Below are 23,525 nucleotides of genomic sequence, written 5' to 3'. Positions count from 1 at the left end.
TTTACAGTTTGTCCTGAAAAAAAGCTGCATAAAGAAAAGGTAAAGTTGTTGGAATGAAATAGTGATCCTTTGAGCTATAAGGAGTTAAAATCTAATATGCTGTACAGTTTGCATGCATTCATGCTAATTTATGACTTATGAAATGGCATCAGATTATTTTTTTTCCTGTCAGATGCTAGGACCTCTAAAGAAATCTTGACTAACAATGAAGGCAATAAATCCTCAGGTACAGTAATACAAATAATAACAGCGATATTATCAAGTTATTTCTATACATTATTTCTTTGTTTCTTTTTTTTGTAGATTGACCTAAAGAGATACGCTGTGCCTTTAGGTGAGTTTTTATTTTCGTCTTTTGTTAGACTGTAGTATATGCACATTGCTTTCTTATTTTTACCAGACTTGCCCCTTTTGATACTGTTAACAGAGTAAAGGGTGAAAACTGCAGCATGTAGTACAAATGGTTGAGGAAAGACTAGTAAAAATAATGGAGATGGCTCTAATAAGTTGTGGCTAGTACATAGCAGTTGCTTCTAAGCCGTGTCTTGTGTACGATACCACAACAAATTGGTAGCCATTTGCCCATAAAACTGGTGTAAAATGCATAATTTTACAAATGCACGTGAGCACTGGACCATACTAAAAGTAGCACCCTGGGCTCCCCTAGCTTCGCAAGAACAGACAGCATCCTAAAAAAACACTTTGCATGAAGGTCCACAGAAAAGTATAAGAGGTTCAGAATATTGCTTAAACACTATAAGGGTACAACCACACTTGCCAGATCGGCAGCGAGATTCGCTGCGGATGCCGGCCCTATACTTTCAATGCCAGACAAACTCGCAGCAGGGATGTACATCCTGCTGCGAGTTGGTCCGCAGCCCGCCTGTTAACCCCTTACCGGCTGGACACTATACATTACCGGTCCCCGCCTCCTTCTTGCTTCGGGGCTCCCGTTGTCTGCACGTCCCGCTCGGCCAATCAGTGCGCTGCGGCAGGGCAGCGCACTGATTGGCCGGGCGGGACGTTGCCCGAGAAACCGCCGAAGCAAGCAGGAGCGGGGACCCGGTAATGTATAGTGTCCAGCCGGCTGGGGGTTAACGGGGCGGGCTGCGGACCAACTCGGAGCAGGGATGTACGTCCCTTGCTTGCGAGTTTTGTCTGGCATTGAAAGTATAGGGCCGGGATCCACAGAGAGTCTCGCTGCAATACGCAGCGAGGGACTCGCTGCGGATCCGGCAAGTGTGTTTGTACCCTAAGAGATGAAATGCTTCCCAGATTGTTCTTCAGAGAGGAATTCAACCAGGTATAGACCTAGACAATTAGCTGGCTAAGCTAGGCCTAGTGCTGAAATACACGGAAAATGACATTGTGATGCCAGAACTAATATATGTAAAAAAGAACACGAGACAACAAATAAAACTAGACTACATACAAAGACAAACAAACAACTCAAGAAAAACACTTTAGAGAACCCAGTTCATCCCCAGATTGCCAATCATCTCCAGCACGTAGCAGGGACTTGTGGGAACCACTGCATTAAATTTTTAAACTGGTTTTCTTTTATACTCTACATAGACTGATGCGAGATAAGACAATCTGCCAATGTTTCATAATGGTGCTTCCTGCCCAGATATGTTTCCCACTATATAGCTGTGCTTTGAGATCAGCGTCATCTGCGAGGGGTGTTTTTTTTTTTTTTTAGCAGTTATACAGATCCTGTAATTTACTTCTATTTTAAAATCTCACGTCTTGCCATACTTAATCAGCTGCTGTATGTCCTGCAGGAAATGTTTTCTTTTTAGTTTGACACAGTGCTCTCTGCTGACTTTTTCTTTTTCAGTACAGACACTGTCCAGAGCAACAGCAAATTTTTCATAGAAACCTCTCTAGCTCTGGACAGTTCCTGGCTTTGACAGAGGTGGCAGCAGAGAGCACTGTGTCAAACTGAAAGGAAAACAAAATTTCCTGCAGGACATACAGTGGCTGATAAGTACTGGAAGACTGGATATTTTTAACCCCTTAGGGACTGAGTCTATTTGGGCCTTAATGACCAGGCTCATTTTTCAAAATCTGACCTGTCTCACTTTAAGCGCTTATAGCTCAGTGATGCTTTAACGTATGCTAGCGATCTGAGACTCTTTTTTCGTAACATATGGCACTTTATGTTAGTGGCAAATTTGGTCACTGTCTTGTGTGTTTTCTGTGAAAAACCTCAAAATATCATGAAAAAATTTGAAAAATTTTGTACTTTACGAACTTTGAAATTCTCTCCTTCTAAAAAGGAAAGTCACATGACATACATTAGTTACGAAGTCGTATTATCAATAAGTCCTCTTTATTCTGATTTCATTTCGTAAACATATTTTACCTTATTAGGGTGTACGGGGCTTAGAAATGTATCAGCAAATTATCAAGTTTCATAAATTTTTCCAAAACTGATTTTTTTTTTTAGGGACCAGTTCTTTTTTTTAAGTGGATTTAGGAGGCTTGTATACTTGTATAATTCACCCCATTTTGGAAACTACACACCTTAAAGAATTAATCTTGGGATATGATGAGCATTTTTTTTTAAAGGTTTTATTTATTGCTTTTAAGAATTAACAGTAAAAGGCATAAACTAATAGCAACAGAGACAAAACATCCATACTAGTGAGCAAAAGGGTACAGCAGTAGTACATTTTCAACCCTCAGATCAAAGGAAAATATGCAGGTCAACCTCACTATTATACAGCGGCCTATGCAACAGAGTGTCTAACGAAGCAAGGTGTGCCCAGGATGTGTCAGCAAGGTATAAACTAAATCAAAGTCCTCAACATTGTTTTAGGGCCTGTTCTACAATCAGAGAAAACACATGTACTATTCATTCGATCACTCCATTCATACATTGCTCGGGAGCTGTTGCCTCATCCCTCAACCCAGCTAAAGTTGTTTAAGCAGATAACCAAGGTTCCCAAATGTGATAGAACCTTTTAGGGGTGCCTCTAGCCGAATACGTAACATATACATTTCCAAATCGTCATCTACCAGTTTCAGCCAGTGGGACAAAGTAGGACGCTTAGGAGGTTTCCAATTCAGTAGAATTGTTTTACGGGCATGATATAGCAGGACCCCAAAATCTGTAACACAGGTTCTCCTGAGTAGAAAAGTACCCCATATGTGGGCATAAACCACTGTATGGGCACACAGCCGGGCTCAGAAGGGGAAGAGCGCCAATTAGCATTTTCAGATTTTTCTGGAGAAGTTTTCTGAGCGCCAGGTACATTTGCAGAGCCCTGTAGTGTCAGCAGAATAGAACACCCCCAAAAATCACCCCATTTTGGAAAGTGCACCCCACAAAGAATTATATCCTGGGGTGCAGTGAGCATTTTGACCCCACAGGTATTAGAGGAAAGTATTCAAAACTAGACCGTAAAAAATTAAAAATTGAATTTTTCCAATAATATGTTTGTTTAGTTTAAAATTTCTCAATTTCACTAGAAACTGGGGAGAAAATGCACCCCCATATCTGTAACATAGATTCTCCTCAGTACAAACAGTACCCCATTTGTAGGCATAAACCACTGTATGGGCACACGGCAGGGCTCAGAAGGGAAGGAGTGTCATTTTGGTTACGGGCAATCTGTGGGTGTTTACTGGCTATTTAGGGTGGTAAGTGGCAATCATGGGGTGTTTACTGGCTATCTGGGGTGGTGACAGGCAATCTGGGGTGGTTACGGGCAGTCTGTGGCAATCTGGGTGGTAACTGGCAATCTGGGTGGTTATGGGCAATCTGGTCTGGTTATGGGCAATCAGAAGTGGATACGGGCAGTCTGTGGCAATCTGGGGTGGCAACGGGCAATCTGGGGTGGTAACGCCATAAAGAGCTGATGGCAGCAGAATAGAGCCCATTAGTGACCGCCGTAAAAATTTTTATCGGCGGTCACTAATAACATAATACATGTATTCTCTGGTTACTACGGTTACGGCGATTATCAAATTTGTGTAGGTTTTTTTTAACTATTACTACTTTGGCACAAAAGAAACTATCTTCCTAGCAAAACCCACAAAAACTGTTGCCACATTGCAAGATCCATAGCGTTCTTATCTTTTGCGCAATAGAGCTGGTTGTGGTTTTTGTTCTGTTTTATGTAATAATATTTATTGTGTATAGGGAATGTAATGCATTTTTATTATTTGGGGGGTGGGGGGGGTGGGGTTTGTGTTTGGTGCACATTTTTTTGTTATTGTATTATGCATCATGCTGACAGGCATTCAGCACAGCCATGCCTGTCAGCATGAGGCATCTCCAAGGTGATCCCGGGGGCCTTCATTAGGCCCCCGGGATCACCATAGCGACATTGGGGGACCGGACGGCGCCGCGGGACATTGCGATCACGTGAGTATGACCGCGGCGCTCATCGGGACCCACAGGCAACCTGTTAGATAATGCTGTGAAGATTTGGACAGCGTCATTTAACGGGTTTAAACTACCCGGATCCTCCGCTCCGGGAAGTTATAGGGGGCTGCTAGCTGTTTACACTGACAGCTAATGCTCTGCCGCCGCAGGGAAAAGGCGTATGCATCGGAATAACGCCGGTTAGTGACCGCTGTGAAAAGGCAGCATGGCGGTCACTAAAGGGTTAAGTAGAAGTAAATTACAAATCTATACAACTTTCTGTAAACAGTTGATTTGAAAGAAAAAGATTTTCTCCGGAGTACCCCTTTAAGATCTAAAAGGACTGGGGAGTGGTCCGACCAGGTAATGCCCATAATATCAGAGTGTTCAGTCAACCTCAGACCTAAGATGTTTTCAAAAAGTAGTCAAGCCTTGTGTGAATTATAGCGTGGGTACAAAAAAAGGTGTATGCCTTATCAGAGGGATAGTTATAGGCCAGAGATCAAAGAGCCCGTGGCAACAAATTAGCTGGCAAAATTTTTGTGACATTTGCATTAAAGAGTGGAACAATCTATCTAAACTCTGGATTAAGGGGACATTGAAGCCTCTTCCCACAAAAAGGAGGGGAAATGTCAGAGAGTCAACCTTTCTGGCTACTATGGCTAATAGTCGGACTATACAAATTACAAAGAACTATAGGGTATTAGAGAGGTCCCCTACCAAAATAATACTCCTAGAGGAGTGACACCACGCCTTCCCCATTCTTCATTTTTTAAGTGTCATAGATTACTTAGTGTTCACTATGGTTACCCAAGGAGCAATTTGGCGGGGGAGGGTGGTGGTGTCACCTTTCCAGAAATTAAGCCAAATAATTGTGAGTTACCAGCACTACCAGCCTATACATTGGCTTGTTCCCACACAAAACCATGCCCATTTGTGTTCTCCAGTGGCCCCAAGCTGTTGCTGAAAGTCCGAGCAATGTCTTGCATCCATTGGAAAACACAAGGGGGTATGGTTTTAGATGCATGTGTGAATACAGCCTGTGTAAGAACAGCGGCTGTTTGACGCAGTGATGTCAAACAACGGCCGATGTCTTACATGTTCACCCGGTCGATACTGAAAGTTTGTGTAATACTGCAGATTGTGTTAAGTGGGCGGAGCCTTGCAGTATTAGCGCCACTTAGCCCCGCCCACCGCATCAACGTGGCCCAGCCCCCTTGTCGGCCATTGGAACAGGCTGGCCTAAAGGTCTAGTCCCCACCCCTTCTAGGTCGGCCCACCAATGGGCGTCAAGGGGGCGGGGCCAACGGTGGTGAGGTGGGCAGGGCTAAGTGGCGCTAATCCCGTGAGGCTCCACCCACTTAACACAATCTGCAGTTGATAAAAGATCACTTTTTACTTGAATAAGCAGCATGACGTATGATATAAAATAAGCTATGAAAACTGCAAAATTTACCCTTTACACCTGTGTAGAGATGTCAAAATGCAAAAAAGGGGTGACAGTGTCACTTGAAGTATCGGTCGGAAAAACATAATTGATTTAATTGCAATGCGGGCACATTCGGGTGTGCCCGCAATCAAATTGACCACTGACCACAGTGTTCAGTATTGCTGGGAGCTTTAAATGAGGGCAGCAGAAGAAATGCCGAACAGGTCGGTGTATCACTTGAATAATTCTGCTCAGCAGGCCACCTCATATGGGTTTCATGCCACACCACTCACTCGGCCCTCTAGCTGCTGATAGACAGCTGTCTGCTTATACAAAGTATAGATATACTACTGTCAATCAGCGGCCGGTGAGCAGAGTGTGCTGGTGCTCGTGAATATTCAGGACAAACACATAATGGAGAGGACTAGTTATTTCAGCTATTTATTTCATAGAACAACATAAGTGAGACGTCATTCTGTTTAGCTTCTGTGTCACTAGTTTGTGCTACTCTTACATAGGGCAGCATAAACCTACTGACAGGAGTCTTATACAACGGGTTACCCAGGCTTAGAATAACATGGCTGCTTTCTTCCAGAAACAGCATTATCCCTTCCACAGTTTGAATGCGGTTTTCAGATTAGTTGTATTGAAGTGAATGTAGCTAAACTGTAATACCACTTACAACCTGACGACAGGAGTGGCACTGTTTTTGAATGAAAGTAGTTGTGTGCTAGATTAATTAGGCAAGGGCCTATTCATGACTTAATGTCTAAGAAACTGGTATATAATACAAATCCAAGAGGTCTGTCTTCTAGGTTTAAGGAACAAGATAGGGCAACTTGCTTTCATCTCAGTTAGTATAGATCTGTCATCTATCTACTTTTTGTTTTTAATTAACATATTGTCTTTATAATCTCCAGCTGGCCTAAATCTTCTAGCTCAGCATGCTTCCCAGTTTAATACCTACCTTATGGACAACTATCAGAATGTTTTCGAAGTAATGTCTAAATGGTGCAGCCACTTAAATCATGAAGTAAAGAAAACCGCATTTGCTGCTATGGATTCCTTCTTAAAGCAAGTATGTGTATTTTTCCTCCTCATTTCAATAGATTTAAATTTGACCACATTTCCATACTATTTGCACATCTACATTATTTTCCATACTTTTTTTTATTTTCTTTTGTGATTTTGTCAGGTGAATAGTATAATCTGTGCAGAACCAACATTGTGATTCTTACTTTCATAGATGGACTATGTTAACCCCCTCCCGCAGCCGCACTGTAAATTATTGTTGCTGCAGCAACGTTAATTTATGATCCCTGATGATACATTCTTTATTATGAGGTTTATTAACATACAAAATAAATACTGGGAAGGGAGTGTTTTTGCAATCGTTTTATGCAAAAAATGAATGAAAAAAACAGATGCATTTGTGCATCCGTTTTAATCTGTTTTTCCATTGACTTCCATTAAAAACGGATCAAAACGCATGTTTTTTTTTTTTTTGTTTTTTTTTTACAAAATGTGTGTACGCTGAAAAAAAAACTGTTTTTTATTATCTAAAGACATTATAATGATCCAAATGCATACAATAAACTTATAAGCCAATACTTTATGATAAAAATGCAGCAAAACCTTTTCCAAAACATTTTAGGAATGGTTTAACTATGTACCTTTGATCGCACCTAACAATATTTTTGCTGTTTGTTAAACAGCTCTCATACTAAACCTTTAAGTGATCATGTAAATAAAGTGTTATTGTTCAGATTTATTGACTTGAAATGTTTAATGGTCTTTCTTAGATAGCATCGCTGGTTACTAATGATGCTATAGCTCACAAAGGCAAGTTACAGTACTTCATGGAACAGTTTTATAAGATCATACGAAAGATGGATTCTTCCAGCAAGGAGCTCTTTATTGCTATTCGAGGATATGGGCTTTTTGCAGCGGTATGATTTTCCTATTTTTCGGTTCAGTACCATTCTCAAAAATATTATGAAAATGCACTCATAGCGTAACAGCTGCAAAATATTTGTTTAGAGTCTTTGATACAATGTTGTACTTTTTTTGTTTACTCTAAAGCCATGCAAAGCAGTAAATGCCAAGGATGTGGATTTTATGTATATTGAACTAATTCAGCGTTGCAAGCAAATGTACCTAACAGAGGCTGAGACAGAAGATGACAATGTATATCAGCTACCAAACTTCCTGCAGGCCATTGCAAGTGTCATTCTTTACATGGACACTGTAAGTACAGTAAATAACAACTTTTGGTTAGCAAACACTGATTTGGTAGTCTTTGATTTTTTGATCTGTTATTTAATGGACAATAGGCCCTTTTGTACTTTATAGTGTACCCACCATTCTGCTTACGTGGCAGGATATCTTTTTGAAACTCTGCCATAGATTGCATTAGAAGTGTAATATAATGCAGTTACGTACACCACTCACTTTAGGAACGTACTGTATACCTGCCGTAGTTTGGAGAAGATATCCTGCCGCTTGAGCAGAATGATTGGTACACTTAACCCCTTTGTGCTGCAGCTAGTTTTGGCCTTAATGACCAGGCTAATTTTTCAAAATCTGACCTGTCTCACTTTATGCTCTTATAGCTCAGTGATGCTTTAACGTATGCTAGCGATTCTGAGATTGTTTTTTCGTGACATATGGCACTTTATGTTAGTGGCAAAATTTGGTCACTACTTTGTGTGTTTTTTGTGAAAAACATCAAAATATCATGAAAAATAAAAAAAATTTGCATTTTATGAACTTTGAAATTCTCTGCTTCTAAAAAAAGAAAGTCGTAGCACATAAATTAGTTACTAAGTCACATTACCAATATGTCTTCTTTATTCTGGCATAATTTGGTAAACATATTTTACTTTTTTAGGGTGTTATGGGGCTTAGAAATTTATCAGCAAATTATCACATTTTCGTGAAACTGATTTTTTAGGGACCAGTTCTTTTTTTAAATGGATTTAGAAGTCTGGTATCCTGAAAACCCCCATAAGTGACCCCATTTTGGAAACTACACACCTTAAAGAATTAATCTAGGGGTATAATGAGCATTTTAACCCTACAGGGGCTGGAGGAAAGTATTCACAATTAGGCAGTAAAAAAATGGAAAATTTTAATTTTCCAATAATATATACGTTTAGATTAAAGTTTCTCATTTTCACAAGGAATATGAGACAAAAAGCACCCCAAAATTTGTAATGCAGGTTCTCTTGAGTACAACGGTACCCCATATGTGGGCGTAAACCACTGTATGGGCACACAGCAGGGCTCAGAAGGAAGGGAGCGCCAATTAGCTTTTCCAATGCAGATTTTGCTGAAGAAGTTTCTGAGCGCCAGGTGCGTTTGTAGTGCCCCTGTAGTGTCAGCAGAGAGAAAACCCCCATAAGTCACCCCATTTTGGAAAGTACACCCCTCAAAGAATTCATCTTGGTGTGTGGTGACCATTTTGACCCCACAGGTATTACAGGAAAGTATTCAAAAGAAGACAGTAAAATGAAAAACTCAAATTCTTCCAATAATATGTTCGTTTAGTTTGAAATTTCTCAATTTCACGAGGAACAAGAGGAAAAAAGTACCCAAAATTTGTAACGCAGGTTCTCCTGAGTACAATGGTACCCCATATGTGGGCGTAAACCACTGTATGGGCACACAGGAGGGCTCAAAAGGGAAGGAGCGCCAATTAGCTTTTTCAATGCAGATTTTGCTGAAGAAGTTTCCGAGTGCCAGGTGCGTTTGCAGAGCCCCTGTAGTGTCCGCAGAGTAAAATCTCCCAATAAGTCACCCCATTTTGGAAAGTGCACCCCTCATAGAATTTATTTTGGGGTGTGGTGAGCATTTTGACCCCACAGGTATTTGAGGAAAGTATTCAAAAGTAGACAGTAAAAATGAAAAACTCGAATTTTTCCAATAATATGTTCCTTTAGTTTGAAATTTCTCAATTTCACGAGGAACAGGAGAGAAATGTCACCCCAACATATGTAAAGCAGGTTCTCCTGAGTAGAACGGTACCCCATATGTGGGCATAAACCACTGCATGGGCACACAGCCGGGCTCAGAAGGGAAGGAGCGCCAATTAGCATTTCCAGTGCAGATTTTCTGAAGAAGTTTCTGAGCGCCAGGTGCGTTTGCAGCGCCCCTGTAGTGTCAGCAGAATAGATTCCCCCCAAAAGTCACCACATTTGGAAAGAGCACCCCTCAAAGAATTCATCTTGGTGTGTGGTGACCATTTTTTACCCCACAGGTATTAGAGGAAAAGTATTCAAAATTGGGCCAGTAAAATGAAAAACTCGAATTTTTCCAATAATATGTTGGTTTAGTTTGAAATTTCTCAATTTGACGAGGAACAGGAGAGAAAACGTACCCCAAAATCTGTAACGCAGGTTCTCCTGAGTAAAACGGTACCCCATATGTGGGCAATAAACCACTGTACGGGCACACAGCAGGGCTCAGAAGGGAAGGAGCGCCAATTTACAGGAGCAAAACCGCAGCTAGTAATGGTTATTAGAATAGCGCAGTTACTAAAATAAAATAAAAAAAATGAGGATTACAGGTAATGTGGGGTGGTTACGGGCAACCAGGGGTGGTTACGGCAACCTGAGGTGGTTACAGGTAATCTGGGGTGGTTACGGACAACATGGGGTGGTCACGGGCAACCTGCTGTGGTTACAGGCAACGTGGGGTGGTTACAGGCAACGCGGGGTGGTTACGGGCAACGTGTGGTGGTTATGGGCAACGTGTGGTGGTCACGGGCAACCTGCTGTGGTTACGGCAACGTGGGCTGGTTACAGGCAACGTGGGCTGGTTACAGGCAACGTGGGCTGGTTACAGGCAACGTGGGCTGGTAACGGGCAACGTGGGCTGGTTACGGGCAACCTGCTGTGCTTACAGACAATCTGGGATGGTTACGGGAAACGTGGGGTGGTTACGGGCAACCTGCAGTGCTTACAGACAATCTGGGGTGGATACGGGCAACGTGGGGTGGTTACGGCAACCTGCAGTGCTTACAGACAATCTGGGGTGGTTACGGGCAACGTGGGCTGGTTACGGGCAACCTGCAATGCTTACAGACAATCTGGGGTGGTTACAGGCAACGTGGGGTGGTTACGGGCAACCTGCAATGCTTACAGACAATCTGGGGTGGATACAGGCAACGTGGGGTGGTTACGCGCAACCTGCAGTGCTTACTGACAATCTGGGGTGCTTACGGGCAACGTGGGGTGGTTACGGGCAATGTGGGGTGGTTACGGATAAACTGAAGTTCTTATAGGCAATCTGGGGTGGGTACCTGTAATCTGACATGGGCACCGCAATCTGGAGGGGGTCATTGGCAATTTGGGGTGGTCAGAGGCGACGTGTGGTGGTCAGAGGCGACGTGTGGTGGTCAGAGGCGACGTGCGGTGGTCAGAGGCGACGTGCGGTGGTCAGAGGCGACGTGCGGTGGTCAGAGGCGACGTGCGGTGGTCAGAGGCGACGTGCGGTGGTCAGAGGCATCGTGGCGTGGTCAGAGGCATCGTGGCGTGGTCAGAGGCAACGCGCGGTGGTTACGTGCAATCTGGGGGGGTTACATGTAATCTGGCATGATTACGGGGAACCTGGGGGGGTTATGTGCAACCTGGAAGGGTTACAGACAATCTGGGATTGTTACTGATAAACTGAAGTGCTTATAGGTAATCTGGGGTGGGTACATGTAATTTGGGGTGGTTACGGGCAATCTGGAGGGGGTCACTGGCAATTTGCGGTGGTTACGGGCAACGTGCGGTGGTTACGGGCAACGTGCGGTGGTTACGGGCAACGTGCGGTGGTTACGGGCAACGTGCGGTGGTTACGGGCAACGTGCGGTGGTTACGGGCAACGTGCGGTGGTTACGGGCAACGTGCGGTGGTTACGGGTAATCTGGGGAGGGGTTAGGGGTAATTTGGGAGTAAACTGTAATTATTACTATAATAAAAAGTGTGTGTTTTATTTTTTTGTATGTTTGTCACTTTTTGTACTTTATACATTCATTTTCACTGTATTACTATGATTACTGTGATATTTTCTATCACAGTAATCATAGTTCAGTGACAGAGACCAAATTGGTCTCTGTCACTTTAAATTTTCAGAGCTTGGCTGGTTGTGAAGCGCATGCGCACTTCATAACCAGCCAGGACGTCGAGGAGGAAGGAGCTCCGTGGGTTCCGGTGAGTATATGGGGAAGGGGGGGGTGACTGGGGGACGGGGGTGACAGGGGGGGTGGGGGGCGACTTGGGGGGTGGGGGGACATCACTTTTTATCCCCTGTCACCAATCATTTATGGTGACAGGGGATAAAAAGTGCCAGGAGCACATGGTACAAGCGATCAGCGGTATATAGTATATACCGCTGATCGCTTGTACCGGGACCCCACAGGGGGGTCCCCGATGACTGCCCCATGCTCTCCGCTACCTCCGGTGGCGGAGAGCATGGGGCTTTCATTCATTTTAACTTTTTAATCGCTGTGAACCGACGTTAGTCGGTTCACAGCGATGGCGGCGGCCATCTTGGAAATGATGGCCGCCGGGGGAGGGGGGTTAGTTATCGGGGCACTAGGGGGGTCTGATCTGGGGTCTGATATACACTTATTTCATCTCCCCCCGCCGTAGATTCACGGCGGGGGGAGATGAAAGGTGGCGGCGGCACCGGTAACCCCCTTTACCGACGGCCGCCGATATAACGTTAATCGCGGCTATCGTCGTTAAGGGGGGGGGGCCGGGACGGACCCCCCACACTGCCCCAACCCCTCAGCTACCTCCGGTAGCCGGGGGGATGGGGTGGGGGCCGTCCCGGCCCCGCAATCTTATTCTCTGCCATCGCCGTAAAAAGCTGATGGCAGCAGAATAAGGCCCATTAGTGACCGCCGTAGAAAGCCGTATCGGCGGTCACTAAGGGGTTAAAGAGTAACTGTCATGTTTTTTTTATTGCAAAAATCAGTAGTATAAGCGATTTTAAGAAACTCTGTAATAGGTTTTATCAGCCAAAAAAGCCTCTTTCTGTACTCAAGAAGCAATCTCCCAGCCTCCCCCCCCTGACTTCTTATCTGTGCATTATCAGGCAAACACGTCTTCATTACAGAGAAGCCAGTGAAGACGAGCTCTGCTCTCTCCATTGTAACCCTATGAAGGGGGGAGGGGCCGAGGGAGATGAGGGAGCAGGAAGAGGTGACATGAAGGTCAGCTGTTTGTAGACTCTCTGGGCACCTAAACCGCAGGATTCTGGGGTCAGAAAGGTCAGTGCTTATCTATGAACTTACTGAGAGAAGATTGCAGGGTGTTGTGCTTTGCAGAAATCCTCCGTGCTCAGTCACTCCTAACAGCCCCTCCCCTCTCCATAGCCACATAATGGAGACAGAAATCCTGCTTCATTTGATGTGAGGGGGGAGGCTGGGAGACTGCTTTTTCAGTCCAGAAGGAAACTCTTTTAGTACATAAAACTTATTACAGAGTTTCTTAAAATCGCTTGTACTGTTGATATTTAATGTTTTCAGAAAAATTACCCTGAAATGACAGTTACGCTTTAAAAAAAACCCTTTGAACATGGATGTAAAATACTACCTTAGAAAATTATTGCCTTCTAACCCCTAGACGACCCAGGACGTAGAGTTACGTCATGGAAGTCTGTCACCAGACGACCCTGGACGTAGCTCTACGTCCTGGGTGTTTCTCCGGCTATGAAGCGCGCTCTGGAGCGGAGCACGCTTCACAGCAGGTGGTGGCCGGCTGCAGTCAGCAGCCAGCAGCCAGGACATCACCGGTAATGACACGCTGCAGCGATCGCGCTGCCGTGTGTCATTAACCCCTTAAAGTCACTTACCCATCGTTAAAACGGACCGCTGGAGGTCTCTTACCTTCCTCCATGCGGTCCGATCGGCGATCTGCTGCACTAAGCCTGCACAGGCAGGCTCAATGAGCAGATCGCCGATAACACTGATCAATGCTATTCCTATGGCATAGCAATCATCAGTGTAGAAATCCAAGTAGTGAATGTAAAAGTCCCCCAAAGGGACTTCAAATGTGTAAGAAAAAAAAAAAGTTAAAAACACCAATACACTACCCCAAAGCCCCTCCCCAATAAAAGTTGAAATCACCCCCTTTCCCATTATATAAATAAAACATATAAAAATAAATAAATAAACATATAATATACCGTAGCGTGCGTAATTGTCCGATCTATTAAAGTATAACAAGCAGCATTGAGAACGGTGAACGGCGTACACGAAAAGAGGGAAAAAAGTGCGCGGATTACCCATTTTGTTACATTATATATATTAAAAAAATTCATAAAAAGTGATCAAAACGTCCGATCTTCACAAATATGGTATTAATAAGAACTAGAGATCATGGCCCCATAGGTGAAAAAATAAAACCGTTATAAGCGTCACAATAGGGCCATTATATTATTAACTAATTGCCAAGAAAAAAGGATTTCATAAAAAAAATATATATATAACATTAGAGAATCTGTGTAACCTGCATATGGTTGTGTTCGGGCTGACCTATAGAATAATGGTATAATGTCGCTTTTACCATATAGTGCATTATGTAGACACAGGAACCCCCCAAACGTTACCATATTGCATTCTTTTTTTACGATTTTACCTATTTATATCTTCATAAATAATATATTTGGGATTCAGTCATACATGTTATGGTAAAATGAAAGACGCCATTACACAGTACAACTATTCCTGTAAAAAACAATCCACTACATGGCCTGTAGATACAAAACTGAAAGTGCTAGAGCTCTTAGAAGGGGAGGAGGGAAAAAAGCGCAATGATCAAAATTTGCGCGGTCCACTGGGTCATTTTGGGCCTGGTCCTCAAAGGGTTAAAGTACAGAAGATGTTCTATGTTAACCACAAATTGTACTGTGCTTTCTCTACAGATCCCTGAAATATACACTCCTGTACTTGAGCGCCTCTTGGTTGTTCAGATTGAAACATTTCCACAATACAGCTTAAAAATGCAGCCTTCTTGCAGCAGGTCAATCATAAAGGTGTTTCTGTCTTTGGCGGGAAAGGGACCTGTTCTTTGGAGCCTGATTAGTACTGTTGGTGAGTTTATAATTTTTTTTTAATTCATTTGTTTTTAGTTTTATGTATTTAGACTTTTGGGATACACTTTTGGTAATAATGCATGCTAGTGCCGTTCTATAAAGTTCAAAGTTTTAAAATTGTCTTATGATACAGGATAAATCAAAATCTGTAGTGAGTTAGAGTTTACAGAATGTATGTTTGTTTCTTTGAATTTTTTGCTTGCTTTAGAAATATGGGGATAGGTCAGTTGCTTATAATATTTGAGTGTTTTTGTGCCTTAGGGTCCCATTACACGGCCCGATCATAAACTGTAAACGAGCGATGATCTGCTAGATTGCTCTTGTTTACTAAGCAATTACACGGGACGACTATCGGGCAGCCTGGGCTGCACAGACATTGTTATCGGTGTCACTGCAGCCCTTTCCTTTAGTGTAAAATATGGGCTGCTCAGTGGTTAGCACTGTAGCCTTGCAGCGCTGGGGTCCTGGGTTCAAATCCAAGGGCAACATGTGCATAGAGTTTGTATGTTCTCTCCATGTTTGCATGGGTTTCCTCCGGGTACCCGGTTTCCTCCCACACCCAAAGACATACAGATAGGTGAAACAGATAGGTGAAGTGCTGCGGAATCTGTGTGCGCTATACAAATAATAAAAAAAAAACTTAAACCTTAGGGAAAAACTCACCTCATCACGTTCCCTGGTGTCCTCGGGCCTTTCCCGCTATTCCAGTCTCTACCCTGACCGGCCACCAGCTGCTCTGCCAATCACTGTCCCCAGCAATGTGTGAACACAACCTAACTTAACCCCTTAGCGTCCCATGACGTATCTGATATGTCATAGTGACGTGGGGGGAGTTCAGAGAGGGGTCCCGCTCTAAACAGCACTGCTCCCGGCTGTTATGTACAGCCGGACAGTTCCTCTATTAGCCGGCACTGGTCTCGTTGCCGCGGTTTGACAGCTGCATTTAGATGTTGTGCTCCCGATGTCCCTGGTGTCTAGTGGGACAGATCTCCCCCCCGCAATGTGATCACGGGGGGGGGGAATCCGAGTTTCTGGCCGTCCTGGGACTTAGCGCCACAATGACGCTGATCCCGGCTTGGCAATACATTGCACTGTCCTGCAGCAGGCAGTGCAATGTATCACCGATCTAATGGATCTTTTCTGTGTATATACAAAACGAATCAGAAAAAATACAACTACAATAGGGCTATGCGTAATAAGAATGTTTATTGTAAATATAAGCTACTGGTAGTTATCAATCACTAGCAGTTAGCAAATAATAGGTCTCCAAAATCAATAATCATATATAACGTTATACAAGAAGAGACAGTGATTTTGTCCGTTGTCACTAGACAGTCTGTGAAAGTGCTGTTCGTCTCTTGTTTATGACAACAATCAGTCAGAATGACCTCTGTCACAATCCGTCACATAAGTCAGAATGACCCCTGTCAGTAACAGATAATCGGTGACCAGTCTGATCCTAATGATAAATGATAGACCCCTGTTGGTCAGTACAATCAATGATAAATAATAGACCCCTGTCGGCCACTACAGCCTCAACCGGCTTCAAAACTTGACCTATTTCGATCACTACAGCCAAATCCAGCTGTTACAAACTCAATGCTGCCATACACCCGAACCAACGCGTTTCAGTCAACCTGTACTATTGACATCATCAGGAGTATGTAGGTGCTCAGTAATATATGGCAATAATTAGGCAACACATATATTGTTAGTATGCAAATGTAGTAATTGATGGGCACAGGTTCCGGCGGTCATACTCACTGTCCCACTTGGTTTGGACTGGGGCATATGATCCAGTATAGCAGTGGCTATCACCGATCCTGAGAATCTATGAGAGATCAGTTCTGTGTATATACAAGTCCCCCGGGGGACTTCTAGTTACAGTAAAAAAAAAAAGTTAATATAAATAAACATGTTTGGTATCGCCGCGAGCGTAATCGCCCGAACTATTAATTCATCACATTCCTGATCTCACATGGTAAACGGCGTCAGCGCACAAAAAAATTCTAAATTGCGCATTTTTGGTCGGAACAAATCCAGAAAAAATGTAATAAAAAGCGATCAAAAAGTCGCCTATGTGCAATCAAGGTACCAATAGAAAGAACACATCATGGCGCAAAAAATGACCCCCTCACTCAGCCCCATAGACCAAAGGATAAAAGCGCTATAAGCCTGGGAATGGAGCGATTTAAGGAACATATATTTGTTATCAATGGTTTGAATTTTTTTAAAGCCATCACATAATATAAAAGTTATACATGTTCCATATCGTTGTAATCGTAACGACTTGAGGAACATTTATAACAAGTCAGTTTTACCCCAGGGTGAACAGCGTAAACACTAAGCTCCCTGAAATGAAAACAAATTCAGTTTTTTTGTCAATTTGACAGCGCAAATGATTTTTTTTCTGGTTTTGCAGCATACTTAATGGGAAAATAAAGTCTGTCATTGCAAAGTACACTACACTACTGTGATTTAAGATCATACTGCCGGCAGGGGATGGAAGGGTTGGATAAAGAAGTGCACTGTCCGGGTCAGGGGTGGACTGCTGCCGTGTGTTTGTGTGTGTGGGGTCCTCCTGTTGGTCCTGAAGACACTCCTGATGGTTTCCTAACGCCTCTGGTTGGGGCTAGAGTAAAGTATAAAAAATTGTTTAGTTACCTCCTCAGTTCTCTGCTACTGCGGTATCCACCACAGTAAAAGCTGTGCTAACCTTGCATACATGTGCATGTGACCATGTATCCAATCACTGGCCCCTTCCTCAACGTGTGGCACATAAACCTTGAGAACAATGATTGGCTGCAGTGTTGTGTGCAATGTATTTAATGTCTGGCAACATCAGAGCGGTCTTAATCTAATGAGTGTACAGTTAAAGGGGAAGTCCACCCAAAAAAATTTTCTTTCAAATCAACTGCTGCCATGAAGTGCCAGAGATTTGTAATTTACTTCTATTAAAAAATCTCAAGCCTTCCAGTACTTATCAGCTGTTGTATGCCCAACAGGAAGTTGTATTATTTACAGTCTAGAGAGCAGGAGAGGTTTTCTATGGGGATTTGCTACTGCTCTGGACAGTTCCTGACATGGACAGAGGTGGCAGCAGAGAGCACTGTGTCAGACTGGAAAGAAAACACCACTTCCTGCTGGACAAACAGCAGCTGATAAGTACTGGAAGACTTAAGATTTTTTAATAGAAGTGAATTACAAATCTCTGGCACTTTATGGCACCAGTTGATTTGAAAGAATTTTTTTGGGGGTGGACTACCCCTTTAATTATTATTATTATTTTTTTTTTAATCTTGTTCCTTTATGGAAAAAATGTTTATACCTAATAGAAAACACCCTTTAGTAAATAGCAGCCATTTAGGTAATGAATGTTAGAGCGAATGTACCATCAGGTACCATCAAGTATTTCCCATGTATAGAATGGTGCCGGGAAGCTGGTGCTGCAGTCCTATTTTTGAACGGCGACCTGGTTCCCGTGTACAGCGCAGTTCTATTCATGGGTACTGGGCCAGGGGTGAAGGACTGAAGGTTTGCCGGCCTGCTCCCCAGTGGGAGGAAACTTCCGCGCCTCAATGATACAGCTCCATTGATTCTAATGGAGCCGCTTCATAGAGGGGTGGGGTTTCCTACAACTCGAATCCTTCACACCTGGCCTGGTACCCGTGAAGTACTGCAAGGCTACAGTGCTTCACCCCCGTCCTGGTACCCTTGAATAGAACGGCGCCGTACCGGGCCACCGTTCAAAAAAAGGACTGCGGCACTGGTGATGTTCTATACATGGGTAATACTTAAATTGAATGTACCTGATGCTACATTTGCTTTCAGATATTTCTTGACGCACCATTATACCACAGGCTTTAGGCTATGTTCACACAGTAAAATAAAAAGCAAAAAAAAAACCTGTTGTAATAAAATCATGTGAACAGGTGACAACTATTTTGCAAAAGCAGGTTGTAAATGAGCATTCATTTTTTGGAAGGTTGCAATCAGTTACAGCTGTTATTTCTATGTGGTGTGTGCACTGCCGTCCAAGTTCCTGTTAACTTCAATGAAGTACATTATTATGTTAGGATATTATATTATCCACTCCAGCAGCCACAGGCCGCACAGCTCTAGGAGTCGGGTCATGACATCACCATGTTATCCAGGAAGTGAAGCCTCGATGCAGTAGTAAGTGCAGGAAAAAAAGCTCTTTATGTGCATTTCCCGTAATAAGTGTATATTGGGTATTTGTATAACTTTTGGGGAGGAATACAATACTTTAATAAGAATTTTCGCTGGACTTCTCCTTTAATTTCCCTGTTTATGAAATGTTATGAAATGGCTCTCTTCTGAGTTTTTAGTGTGATAAGCTCGTCACTACGTTGTTTCATTGAAGTTCACAAATATGAAGTAGTTCTATGTTATATCAAAATATAGCTATAACTGAATTCCGTATTTATATCTTGCAGTGCATCAAGGATTAATCAGAGTTTGTTCCAAGCCAGTCAGATTTGTAAGTGTAAACCCTTATAATACTTAAAGGGGTTATCTGGCACTTTTTATATGTTGCTGCCCTTTATATAAAACAGAAACATCTTATTCTTACCTCTCCACTTGCACCCAGTGTTCCCCTGTGTTGTTTGTATGTCACTGACTCGTCTCTGTAGTGATAACCTACTCAGCCAATCACTGACCATGACACCTCCAGCTTCTCCCCCTTTCTTCCAGCTCTGTGAGCGATGTGCGAGTGGAATGCGGAGCTTCCGGTATTTTGATTTATTATAATGCCGGGAGCTCTAAATTAGTTTAAATGTTCACGCTACTTCACATGCGACTATCAATACTGTAGCACATAGCCTACACAGCCACTCATGATGCTATTTTACTGCGTGTGTTTCTGTATCACTGACCATTACATTTGCTTTAGGATGGAAATAAGGCGGATGATCCATCTGCTTCTGCTGAGGTCCGTGCTGGAAAGTGGAAAGTTCCCACTTACAAGGACTATCTTGATCTCTTCCGAATCTTTTAAACTGTGATCAGATAAAGGTACACCTCTGTTTATTCAGTGTTTAGGTTACCTCACAGATTTAAATGGGTTTCACATACTAGAAAGTTGGCAAGATCTCCTCTGCATTCTCCTGATTGTGTTTACTCTACATATGGGACTGCTGTTTACAAAAAAGAGGATAGATTTCCGGTTATTTAACAGATTTTTACTGGGATACTAGTAAAGATGGGCCTATCCTGGATTAATATTCAATTAGTACCCCCCTTTCAGCAGACGATTGCAGGGGCTGGCAGCACCTAGATGATCACTGTGGCTTCTTCAATACCAGTAGCTGATCCTGGTAACCAATACAAGGCCACAGTGATTACCTGAACGCCCACACTGTCAATCAGCTTGCTGATGAGATTGTCAAAAGGCAGACCTTCATTGATCTTATATTTATGGCCTATGGCCTTGGAACACGTAATGGAACAGTGGTTTTTTTTTGTTTTGTTTTTTTAAGGGTACCTATCATTTTGCTCAAACAGCAAAACCCTTTCAAAACCCTGGCAGGGTTTTATAATTCTTCTTTCCCTTTTTTAATCCCCTAGGAATCCATATTTTCTGATGAAGTTTTCCCCACTGTAAACTCGCCACTACAGTCTCTGAGTAGACTGTTGTATGATGAACTCATAAAATCTGTTCTGAAAATTATTGAAAAATTGGACCTTTCTTTGCAAAAGCAGAATCTGGCCAGGAGGTGAGTATTATGTTTAATGGTGTAGCTGTGGGTTTTTATCAATGTAGAAAAAAGTCCAACAACACAGATTCTTGCAAAATTCTAAAGGTAGTGCTAAGTCCATATTAAAAACAGATTGGAAGCAGCATATACACACATACAGGCATCTGACGCATTTTGAGATTAAACTTTACTCATAGCACGATGAGTGCAACAAAATATATATATGCAATATGATTCCTGGTCTGCTTTCCAAGCAAAAAATTGTGTGCAGCAGTATGAACTTTTACAGCTAGTCTTTCAGGCAAGTTTCATTATGTGCAACTTTACTTTTTGCACATATTTTTGTAGATCTACACAAGCTCTGAGCAGTCTTAGGCTATGCTCACACACAGTAAAATAAAAGCAAAATATTACAATAAGAGGTATAAAACGTGACCATATTTGAATCTAATAGTGTGCTACATTAAAGTCGATTGAAGAATGTCAGTCTGTACACACATTGTGAAATTATATATTTTAAAAATAATTTTTCCACAGACTTTAATGTAGCACATTATTAGATTCAAAATACGGCTGCATTTTATACTTCCTACACAGTATTTTTGCTCAGTATTTTGGTCAGTATTTTCAACCAAAACCAGGAGTGGATTGAAAACACAGAAAGGCTATGTTCACACAATGTTGAAATTAAATGAATGTCTGTCATTTAATGGCAAATAACGTCCGTTATTTCTTGTGCCTGTCATTGGGGGACACAGCACCAGTGGGTATAGGCTACTGCCACTAGGAGGCGACACTAGACAGAAGAAGTGACTCCGCCTGGCAGGCTATACCCCTCCTACAGACACCAGGCTAACTCAGTTTTAGTCTAGTGTCCGTAGGAGGTAGACACAGGTGCCATGCATCTCCTTTTTTATTTTAGTTTTCTTTTCTTTTTCTTTTAGGTTATCAGGGGGACCGTCAGCGTGGGCTTCCACATCAGACGCAGTCCCCCTGAGGGTGCACGGAAAGTTTTCCTTCCCTGCGCCGGTCACCTGTCCCCCAACGCCTGCTCCCTGCGGCAGGATTCCGGTGCCCCACCAAGGTGCGAGGTGACCGAAGGGGTGACCCTGCGCGCACCTGAAGACGCTGGACAGGTGAGTATTCCTGCCCTTAGAGCCCCTTTAGGCCTCTCTTTAGGGGGTGGGGTCGTCCCAGGGCACCCAAGTGCTGTCCCTAATCTCCACAGGGCAGCCTCCTCTAACCCTGGTGCCAGCCTCCACTGCAGCGCAGCCCTCTTTCCCTCTCCTGCAGCCACAGTAGCTCCATAGAGGGACCACCGGAGGGGTCATGGACACGTTTTTGCCGTTCCGCGCAGCCTCCTCGCGGCCGCCGGCCCGGCCCATAAATTTAGTCCCCGGCTTTGGCCGGAGCTAGGCCGCATCACCGTGGGCCGCACCTGAAGCTTTGCTGCAGTTTCATAGGGGAGGTTGCTGACTCTCTCCCTCCCCTTTCCTCCAGTGGTCACGTTTGCTTGGCGCTCCGCGCCGCCGCCTCGCTACCGCCAGCCTGCTCCATAAATTTAGTCCCCGGCTTTGGCCGGAGCTAGGCCGCATCGGCGCACAGGTGTGACGTCACTGGGGCGGAACGCCCGCCCGTTCTTCTCCTTCCCGCCCGCTTGCTTTGCTTTGCTCTCATTGGCTACTCCTTTCCCAGTGGACCCCACCTTTGTTTTCTCCCTCCTCCTCTCTGCTGACTTTTCTCAGTGCAGCAGCTTGTGGCTACCTGCGTTCCCCCAGCCTCAGCTCAGCTCCACGTTCAGTGCAGCAGCAGCTCCAGCGTTCAGTGCAGCAGCAGCTCCAGCGTTCAGTGCAGCAGCTCCAGCATCCAGTGCAGCAGCTGCTCCAGCATTCAATGCAGCAGCTGCTCCAGCATTCAATGCAGCAGCTGCTCCAGCATCCAATGCAGCAGCTGCTCCAGCATCCAGTGCAGCAGCTGCTCCAGCATCCAGTGCAGCAGCTGCTCCAGCATTCAGTGCAGCAGCTGCTCCAGCATTCAGTGCAGCAGCAGCTGCTCCAGCATCCAGTGCAGCAGCAGCTGCTCCAGCATCCAGTGCAGCAGCTGCTCCAAACATCCGTGCAGCAGCTGCTCCACATCCAGTGCAGCAGCTCCAGCATCAGTGCAGCAGGCGCTGCTCCAGCATCCAGGGCAGGCACTGCTCCAGCTCAGTCGGCAGCTGCTCCAGCATCCAGTGCAGCTCCAGCATAGTGCAAGTGCAGCTCCAGTGGCCGACACAGTCCCGGGTCAGGCTCACCCAGGCCTAGTGGCAGCCCTAGCTACCATGTCTGCCCCCCGGGACGACCCCCCTAGGCAGCTAGCTCCCGCGGCTGTGGCGACACACTTTGCGTGTGCTCGCTGTAATAAGAAGTTCCCCTGCGGTCAGCCTGGTTTACTCTGCCTGCTATGCCTTAACTGTGGTGCTAACTCCCAGGAGGTCCCCCCCTCCAAGCTCAGATGTAGCCTCTCCTGACCGGGCTAGGTCCCTGTCACAGGCGATCTGTGACCTCTCTAAGCTGTCTCAGGTCATGATTCATTCCAATGAGCGGTTGCCCTCCCAGGCGCCCCCAGCTGCGGGACCATCCAGGATATCTCCGAACTCCCCTTCCAGAGGACTGTCTCATAGAGATCTATCTAGGACTCTCTGTCTCAGCGACTCCCTCCTCCGCCGCCTAGCGACCGCGACCTCGGACCCCTCTGACTCTTCCTCAGAGTCTGACAGGAGGATCAGCTGGCCTCTGCTGTGCAAGCCTTGATCCGTGCAGTGCGGGACACCTTGCATATTCAGGAAGAGTCCCTTCTACATCTAAGAGTGAAGTCTCCTTCAGTCGTCATAAACGGCAGCCCTTGGTTTTTCCCAGTCACACAGATTTTGAGG

At 44.2% G+C, this 23,525-nt stretch overlaps 1 protein-coding gene across 1 annotated transcript; it reads left to right on the top strand.

Annotated features, from left to right (window-relative positions):
- Positions 1-205: 205 nt before the first annotated feature.
- On the top strand, positions 206-20,577 carry LOC138775013 (DNA-dependent protein kinase catalytic subunit-like). Its single transcript, XM_069955772.1, has 9 exons — positions 206-226; positions 304-334; positions 6,725-6,882; positions 7,607-7,753; positions 7,887-8,051; positions 14,721-14,889; positions 19,349-19,392; positions 19,807-19,928; positions 20,481-20,577. The coding sequence occupies exons 1-8, from the start codon at positions 206-208 to the stop codon at positions 19,909-19,911; spliced, it is 840 nt and encodes a 279-aa protein (XP_069811873.1). The 3' UTR covers positions 19,912-19,928; positions 20,481-20,577.
- Positions 20,578-23,525: the final 2,948 nt, after the last annotated feature.

This window comes from Dendropsophus ebraccatus, unplaced genomic scaffold (genome assembly GCF_027789765.1).
Source record: "Dendropsophus ebraccatus isolate aDenEbr1 unplaced genomic scaffold, aDenEbr1.pat pat_scaffold_1246_ctg1, whole genome shotgun sequence".
NCBI lineage: Eukaryota > Metazoa > Chordata > Amphibia > Anura > Hylidae > Dendropsophus > Dendropsophus ebraccatus.
This window is presented reverse-complemented; position numbering and strand designations above follow the sequence as displayed.

Bases quoted from the DNA above. Each gene is read 5' to 3' on its own strand.
- LOC138775013 (XM_069955772.1), top strand. From the start codon at position 206: ATGAAGGCAATAAATCCTCAG. The intron at 14,890-19,348 runs GTGAGTTTATAA...TATATCTTGCAG, and splicing joins GAGCCTGATTAGTACTGTTG to TGCATCAAGGATTAATCAGA. The intron at 19,393-19,806 runs GTAAGTGTAAAC...CATTTGCTTTAG, and splicing joins GTTCCAAGCCAGTCAGATTT to GATGGAAATAAGGCGGATGA.